Source organism: Saccostrea cucullata, unplaced genomic scaffold (assembly GCF_032062105.1).
Source record: "Saccostrea cucullata isolate Sc308-1 unplaced genomic scaffold, CSIRO_AGI_Scuc_v1 ctg1839, whole genome shotgun sequence".
In the NCBI taxonomy this organism is placed as follows: domain Eukaryota; kingdom Metazoa; phylum Mollusca; class Bivalvia; order Ostreida; family Ostreidae; genus Saccostrea; species Saccostrea cuccullata.
This window is the reverse complement of record NW_026937440.1, coordinates 60209-69543: the sequence shown is the minus strand read 5'-3', so window position 1 is coordinate 69543 and position 9335 is coordinate 60209. Positions and strand designations below refer to the sequence as shown.

Genomic DNA, 9335 nt, shown 5'->3' with positions numbered 1-9335 from the left:
AGATTAAGCCCAATATATATAAATAATTTAAAAGTAGCTTTTCAGAACTTGATGTTTTCCACTAAGTGTAAAAATAGGATAATATACTCTCAAAATGTCTTCGTGTTGAATCAAATTGAATCTTAACATCGAGATAAATGAATTATTCAATAAGTACAATTTATTTTGACGTAGAGATCATAGATTATTCTAACAAAACTAATTTTTCTATCCAATCAAATGATGCCTTACAAAACGCGTTTTAGAAATATTCAAAGATTAGCAGATTGAATTTAATGTACTTGTTATATTCTAATTTCATAATGTCTTTCACAGAATCATGGTCATGAGATACAATTACGTATAATGGACCCCCGGTACTGTGCGCAAGAGATCCTCCTCTGTGACCTGTGTCAAGCAGCTGCATTACAGAGTCATTGTAAACTTTGTCATGTTAATCTTTGTACAGCCTGCGTTGAAAAACACCTCTCTGATCATTCCATCAGACACAATATTGTACCGTACAAACACAGATATTTTAAATCAAAGTACCCAAGATGCTTAAACCACATCAAAAAACATTGTAAACTTTACTGCGAGACTTGTGATATTCCAGTTTGTGCTTCCTGCATCTCATCTGGAAAACACAACGGGCATGATTTATCAGATGCTCAGGAAAAATTAAGTTCTAAAAACCAAGGATTTAGAAACAGATTTGAAAGAACTACAGGAAAGAATCTATCCTGCATATGAAAAAATTGCATCAGATTTAAACTCTGAAAAAGAAGACGTGGAGACAAATTATGAGAAACTGACAACAGCTGTCACCAAACAAGGTGAAAACTTGAAAAAGGAAATTATCTTTATTGTCAACAAACAAAAATCAGATATTGGTGAGATGAAAGCAAAACATTTGGCTGTTCTAAAGAAAGAAGAAGATGAAATAAAAAAAATTACTCTTGATGTTCAACAGAGTATTTGTGATCTGAAGGCAATGCTGGATTCTAATAATGTCTCATTCATATCTGCACACAAATCTAGAAATGCCGAATTTAAAAAGTTATCGTCTAAAGTCAGTATTTCATTACCAACTTTTTCTCCTAAGGTGATCATTTCAGAGAATATTAGTGAAATGTTTGGTTCTCTATCGGCATTGTCAACAACAGAAGAGCATGATTACAAAGTGGTTCTGGATGAACCAGAATTCATTACTGCTATACAGACTGGGTATGATGAACTTTTTAGCTTAACTTGCTATGGTGAAGACGAAATCTGGATGCGTGGAAGAAACCGATTTAAGAAACTCTATAACCTCTAGGGTATCCTAATGAAGTCAGTCCAAACCAAATCAGGCTTCATACCACATGACATGTCAGTGACAAGTGGAGGAGATCTAGTGTATGCTACTCAAGATGAAAGAACTGTAAACATAGTGGAGAATAAAATAATACATGTACATGAAACGATCAGATTAAAGGGATTGCTACCTACCAACATCTATAGTACCTCATGTGGTGACGTTTTAGTTGCCGTTTATGATGAGATTGAAGAGTGTAGAGTAGTCCGTTACTCTGGTTCCATGGAAAAACAAATCATTCAGTTTGATAGTGTATGCCAGCCTCTCTATTTATCTTGTCACTACAGTAAAAACATCAGTGAGAATAAAAACCTGGATATCTGTTTTGCTGACAATGCTGCAAGTGCAAAAATGGTGGTTATTAAGGCGGGAGAACTCCGATTTAAATATACTGGTCATAGTTCTACTTCCAAAGGATTGTTTTATCCATACGGCATCATAACAGACAGCAAGAGTCATCTCCTGACATCAGACAATAACAACAACAACTGTATCCACATCCTACATCAGGATGGACAGTTCCTCCGTTACATTGAAAACTTTGATCTTCATCATCCACGGCTTTTATGCGTAGATATGCGTGACAACCTCTTTGTCGCTGAGTGGACCAAGGGTTTGGTGAAGAAAATTAAATATTTGTGAAAGATCGAATAACTACATATATAAAATTTTCGAAGAAGTTTTCCCATTATATCACAAATATCATATTTTTATCCATATGCCCTGAAAAACTTCCGAATCATGCCGGATACAGTTATGTTCCACCGGAAACAGTTTTGTGCCCTCCCGAACACAGTTATGTTCCCTAGCGTGCGATCATTCTGCATAATAAATTCGTCGGGTTCGAAATTCACAGAGGCAGTTGCTAAGTAAACGTAAACAATTCCGCGAAAATTAAAAAGTCAAGACAACGTCTGCGAATTGTTCATTTGAGGAATTAGATAATATAATTGAGGAGAAAAAATCCTGAAATTTGTAACAAACGTTATCAACAAAAGTGACTAAAAACATTCTGCCATGAAACAGGACGGAAAATTTCGGAATTATACTCAACGTACATGTAATGATACATGCATTAGTGTTCAATAAATATGTTCGATGTCGGGTGACCGATTTGGGTTCAATGTTCAAAAAAATTTATTAAACAGACATTACATGGCTTTATTCTCCGACAGCAATACCAGAATGTTTGCCCCTTGGTGACAGGAAAGCCCTCGGCATCGGGCGAGATAGCACTCCAGGGCTTTCCTATCACCTTGTGGCAATATTCTGGTATGCTCCCCTCGACACAATGTAATATATGAAAAATAATTTACGCATGCAATAAATTATATGTAATATTACCTTCCATATTTCATTAGAAAACTTTTTGTTAGAGAAAATTGTATCATTTACTTTAATTTTTCCTCAAATGAATTTGACAAAACAAATCCCTAATAATTCCTTACTCATGAATTTGTAAACTCACAAACATTTACCTTACATAGAGATTGCACTCCTTAGAAAATGTGTTCTGTTAAAAAAAAACATTTAAAATTATGGTTGAATAAAAAAGATATTTTTCTAAATGTGAACTAAAAAAATGTGAACTTATATTCAATTTAAAGTATAAAATTACAATAATGTCTGCAAAATTAATCTTGGGATGGTGTCCCGGAGCACAACAAGAAATTAAAGTTTAAAGAAAAATTAAATAGTTGTTTATTCCTTTATAAATTTCATTTGTATTTTGTAACATTCCGCGGATATCAAGATTGCTTTAACATTGAGAAATTAACAAAGGATAAAACGACAAACCTGCAAACTTTTAATATCCAGTGTTTAGAAATGGATAAGAAATTGAGGTTAAAATCTGTTGTTCGAAAAAGTGACGTTTTCTGAAAAGGTGGACCAGTGAACAGTGATAAAATTCTGATTTGAGATCGGAAAAAACACCAACAGAGACCCATAAATGCTTTCAACAGTCGGAAAAATATAGTAAACAAAGCCGCTCTCTAGAATTGAAGTGGAATATAAAATTTTCGGACAGAAGAAACAGTTAACAAGATGACATGCGTGAAGGAATACAATCGTTTCGACATTACAGTGCTGCAAAAATGTATTTCGCAGCGTGACTTTGTCATATTTTCTTAACTAGTCTTTTTTCGCGGACAAAGTTTTATTGATTTACAGGATCTGAAACAGGAAGTGTTAAATATTATTTTACATACAAAATCTGAACAGTTTGTACACATTTTTGAAGACTGTTTAAAACGACATAAGAAATGCGTCTGGTTAAACGATGATTGTGTTGAGAAACGTTACATGCATTGTTACGCTTTTGACGTTTGGTAACATCAAGGATTTTCGATTCGTTAAGTACTCCGTGTTCGGTTCTTGAGAAGAAGATATTTAAAGTTTTTTCCTATATATTTCTATGTACCTCACCTTATTTTTGTTTTTTCTTGATAATCGTCCCTTGGAAGGTGACTTGGCCTTTAATTTTAACAATATAAATTCCCCCTTACCAATGGATGCTTTGTACAAAGTTTGGTTTAATTTGATCCAGTAGTTCTTTAGAAGAGGAAAATGTGAAAAGTTTACAGACCGATGGACATAGGGTGATCAGAAAAGCTCGCTTGAGCTTTCAGCTTAGGTGAGCTAAAAAGGTTTCGAAAGATATAATTATTACAAATTGATCCTCTCAATTACTAAAATCGAAGTCTAGAATTTTTGTTTAATACATAATTTTAATTTCTTTCAAAGTGCGTTTAAATTTCTCAATGGTAAAATGTTGATGTACACCGTTAAAAAAGTCCCAAATTTAATTCACTTTGAAAAAAAAGTCAAAGTGCGTATTTGTTTTCAAAGTTCCTTGCCACACTGCATTTTAAGAGTAAACCGTAACAAAATTATAAGACCTAAAACAAAGTATTCTTTATTGTAAGGCACATGACATCTTGAATTAAACTGCAATAGGGCTTGTCAACTTTTTGAAGGGTCATTTTCCCTTCCGTAGTTTGTAATAAAATGTTGTACATGCAGATGATAAAGTTTTTCATTTCAACTTTTAATATGGATGTTTATCGACAATGTGATAAGAGAGATGACTCTAAATGATATATATATTTAAAACATTGCTGTGACGTCAAGCCTTTGTTCTTGCAGTCTAAAAATTTACCTGTAGCCGTCCGATAATAATAAATTATAATTTATTATCGGACGGCAATGATAACAAAATCGGTCGGTATTTAAAAAACAAAAAGAAGAATGAAATTAAGATTAAATATGTCCAGAAACCCCCAATAAAAATGTTAGGAAAAAAATTCGGGGAAACCAAACACAAGGAAATTAAGTTGATCACAATACAAAATAGCAAATCCATGAAAAGAAATCCGAGTTTAAACCTTCCACATTAATTTTCACTCTTTAAAAGAGTTTTTGATTCAGCACTTTGAATTTAAATCCATTTCTGAAAAAATGATTTTGCAATCTCCTTTTATGTTTCCCCGATGGCCACACTTTCAAAACCTGAGAATTTCTATTATCTAATCTAAAAATTCAGCTAGGGTAAAAATCCGCATTTTACTTGCCATGGTGATGGTTAAAATATCATCCAAAATTATGTCAGTATCTGTGTCAATTTATAGATAAAAATGCCCCCCCCCTCCAAAAAAAAATCTTTCATCACCGTACCCCTGTCCTGGTAAACGAAACGACTGCCATTGAATGAATGAAATTAATGAAACAAGAGTTCACTCACTCTTTTACCGTTCACTCATTTCTTTTATCTACTTATCAGACGGGTAGAAAACAATGGATGCTTGAACTCCCATTGCGTTATTATCGGACTCCTCCAGGTAACTTTTGGACATTTAAATGGCAATGTTTTAAGTAAGATATATACCTCATACTATTCAATATGTAAAATTATCAGACAGTTTTCGGCCCTAACTGGCCTGAAACAGTCAATTTAACATACAGAACATGCAGTATTTGGCATATATCCATTACATATATATATAAATATATATGTAAATATATATATATATATATATATATATATATATATATATATATATATATATATATATATATATATATATATATATATATATATATATATATATATATATATATATATATATAGTGTGTGTGTGTGTGTGTGTGTGTCTATTAGTCATATTTATAAATTTGTCAATCTGAAGACGCGGCATTGTTAAGTACAGATCCACGTAAGAATCAAGCAGCCTACATATAAAAGATTATACATCGGGGTTCTCAGAAATTAATGATTTTTCACTCACAGCTTTTTCTCGGGATTTAAGCCACGGATGTGGAAGGAAAAAAAAAATAATTTGGGTCATTGTTACTATGGAAACCTGGTCAAAGACCTTTCCCTGGCAACTGGCCAATTTTTCCTTATATATATTGACAAAATTTCACGCATTTTAAAGGCTTTGTATAAAAATTAACGAAATACTTTTTTCTTCTGTAATGTCACAAGAAAGATACATACTTGTAGTATTCCGCCAACGTTTTTAAAAAAAAAATACATTATCTAATATGTTTTCTATAGATACATCTAAAGATACATGTTTCAGTTTTTTTTTTTTTTTTTTTTTTGGATGATCCAGCATTTTGCTTGTGTTTAGCTAAAATCAAGCGGATATTATTCGCTTCACCATCTAAATACAATTGTTTCATCTATTTCCTGTAAAACTACAGGAAAGGCTTTCTTAAAAATTTAAAATAAAATGGGGGGCTTCTACTGATTCTTATATACTGAAAATGAATTAATTGTTTGAATCTGCCCGTTTGTATTAATTAAATATTGATATAAATATTAAATATAATGGACCTAGGGTCAGGGGTTCAGTTGTGGTAGGGGCACTACTGATTATTGCTGAATATTACTGATTCGTTGAAATGCATTTTTTGTTCCCCTACCTTGCTTTTGGGTATTAAGTAACCAAACTAAGCAATTGTTAAATATATACAGTATAGGCAACGCGGATTCCGTATTATACCACGTCCCCTCCGCGGTGTATTAATCCTTTCCGCGTTATACCGTCGCGGGTTTTGATCGCGGTTCTACCTGAGACCGTGTTTACACAGCGGCGGGACCAGCTACCGTTATTCTTCAGCTTAAATGTTGTTACCTGTAAAGTCTTGTCGATTTTTAATCGTGTCGGAAGTGGGGTGGTGGGGGGGTGGGGGTGGCCATTTAAGAGTACGACCACATTAATATTATGAATACCATTAGATGTATTTTTGTTTAATTTCATTTTATATTTTATATTTATTTATAAAATCATATTTATTTATAAATTTGAATATCACCACAAATGATCTTCAAATTGCTAAATAAGTAGAATTAATTTTAGTTTTTAAAGAATGTCATATCCCTTCTTTTTATATGCACCGTAATCCAGTGTTCACGATTAGCGCGTGCAGTTGGAGTTACATGTAGCTATGTGTTTATTTATCTGCGAGGTTCTATCACAGCCATTGGTTTCATTTCAAGAAATGCCTTTTATACAGTGCACATGTCTGTTATAAAAAATAGCATGAAAAACGATGATATGTAAATAGAGATACATAATAACAATCAAATTAAAAAAAAAAGCCAACATGTGTACATGTGGGAATATGTTGTTCAATTATTATGTGCTATATTGTAATACTATGAACTAGATATCGACATGATGATTTTATATTTAAGGTCTTCCGTTTCAACGGAAGACCTTCTTATTAGGGTCTTCCGTCTTCAGCGGAAGACCCTTCTATTATTCTTCGGTTTCTTTTTTACCTTTATTATTATTATTATTATTAGGGTCTTCCGTCTTCAGCGGAAGACCCTTCTATTATTCTTCGGTTTCTTTTTCCCCTTTATTATTATTATTATTTTTATTCTTTTTTCTTCTTACAAAATTTGTGCAGAGGATTTCTCGGAGATGGCTCGTTCGATTTTATCCAAATTTTCATGGTTAATGCATTGACATCTGAAGTTAATTCCGGCAAGTCCTTTTTTGGAAATTCCTTTTCAGTCGAGAGTTATCGCCCTTTGATCGAAATTTAGAGGACCTCCGTGTCTGTCACGTTACTCAAAAACGGCTCAAGCTAGAAAGCTGAAATTTTCAGGGATGATAGAGGACATGTTGCCATGTTGCACCTGGGTCATGATATTTTCCGGAAGTGCCTAGTATGGAAGCTCGGTAGGGGTCAAAATTAAGGACTCGAATCATGACTGATTTTTAAAGACATTTTGATTCATATCTTTTAAAGTATAATTATTTTGTTATAACATATTGAACAAAATTTGTGCAGAATGACAAGATCCTTAAAATGATATCAGGAAAAAAGTGCTGACTCATCACATTAAGGACCAAAAGGGGCTAAAAGTCTTTTTTCGATAACTCTTAAATGATCAATATTTTGTTATACAATATTGAAGCAAAAATATTAATCTCAACAATCTACAACTGTATATTATGATTTTAATTTCATATGTTAAATAATTAGGGGCCACAAGGGGCCAGAATGCTAAATCTTTGACGCTTTATATCTCAAAAGTGGGACATATTTTGATAAGTAATATTGAACAAAAGATGTTCAAAATAATGTTCTGAACAATATGCAACATTTAAATTTTTGCTTAACGTCCCCATTTAGGAGTTGAGGGCTGGCCCTTAAATATTTCTTTTGCAAATAACTCGAAGACGAAAAAGAATCTCTGAATAGGTATTGAACAAAAAGTGTTCAAAATCTTAAGACCTTTAAGATGAAATCAAGAAAATGGGGCTGGACACTCAAATTAGGGGCCAAGAGGGGCCAAAAGTCTTCAATTGATTACTCTTTATCAGTTAATATTTTGTTATACATTACTGAAGCAAAGATGTTTATCTCAACCATCTACAACTATATATTATGGTTTTCATGTCGTATGGTTCATAATTAGGGGCCACAAGGGGCCAGAATGCTAAATCTTTGACGCTTTATATCTCGGAAGTGAGAAATATTTTGATAAGTAACATTGAACAAAAGATATTCAAAATCATGTTCTGAACAATATGCAACCTTTCATTTTTCGCTAAACGTCCCCGTTAGGGAGTTGAAGGGTTGGCCCCTAAATATTTCTTTTGCAAATAACTCGAAAACGAAAAAGAATCTCTGAATAGTTGTTGAACAAAAAGTGTTCAAAATCTTAAGACCTTTAAGATGAAATCAAGAAAAGGTGGCTGGGTATTCGAATTAGGGGCCAAGAGGGGACAAAAGTCTTCAATGGATAACTTTTTATGAGTTAATATTTTGTAATACATTACTGAAGCAAAAATGTTTATCTCAACCATCTACAACTACATATTATGATTTTTATGTCGTATGGTACATAATTAGGGGCCACAAGGGGCCAAAATGCTGAATCTTTGACGCTTTATATCTCAAAAGTGGGAAATATTTTGATAAGTAACATTGAACAAAAGATGTTCAAAATAATGTTCTGAACAATATGCAACCTTTCATTTTTCGCTTAACGTCCCCATTAGGGAGTTGAAGGATTGGCCCCTAAATATTTCTAATGCAAATAACTCAAAAACGAAAACGAATCTCTGAAAAGTTATTGAACAAAAAATGATCAAAATCCTGAGAGCTTTAAGATGATATGAAGAAAAAAAGGGCTGATCCCTAATATTAGGGGCCGCTAGGGGCCAGAAGTCGAATTTGTAAGTCCTTAATATTCAATGTCTTTTTACAGATTATGGAGGCAAAATAGTTCTTCTTCACAATCTTTATCATTAATTTAGAATGAAAAACTCAATCAAAATCTCATCTCATCTCATCAAGAATTGGACGGAAGACCCACTCGTTGCTCGCAACGAGATCGTATCTAGTTATTATTAGGGTCTTCTGTCTTCAGCGGAAGACCCTTCTATTATTCTTCGGTTTCTTTTTCACTTTTATTATTAGGGTCTTCCGTCTCCAACGGAAGACCCTTCTATTATTCTATTGTTTCTTTTTC

At 33.0% G+C, this 9335-nt stretch overlaps 2 protein-coding genes across 2 annotated transcripts; both read left to right on the top strand.

Annotated features, from left to right (window-relative positions):
* The first annotated feature begins 345 nt into the window (after positions 1 to 345).
* On the top strand, positions 346 to 1297 carry LOC134248209 (uncharacterized). Its single transcript, XM_062730626.1, has 2 exons — positions 346 to 418; positions 747 to 1297. The coding sequence occupies exons 1-2, from the start codon at positions 346 to 348 to the stop codon at positions 1295 to 1297; spliced, it is 624 nt and encodes a 207-aa protein (XP_062586610.1).
* Positions 1298 to 1306: 9 nt separating this feature from the next.
* Positions 1307 to 1978, top strand: LOC134248208 (uncharacterized). Its single transcript, XM_062730625.1, has one exon. The coding sequence runs from the start codon at positions 1307 to 1309 to the stop codon at positions 1976 to 1978; it is 672 nt and encodes a 223-aa protein (XP_062586609.1).
* The last annotated feature ends 7357 nt before the right edge of the window (positions 1979 to 9335 follow it).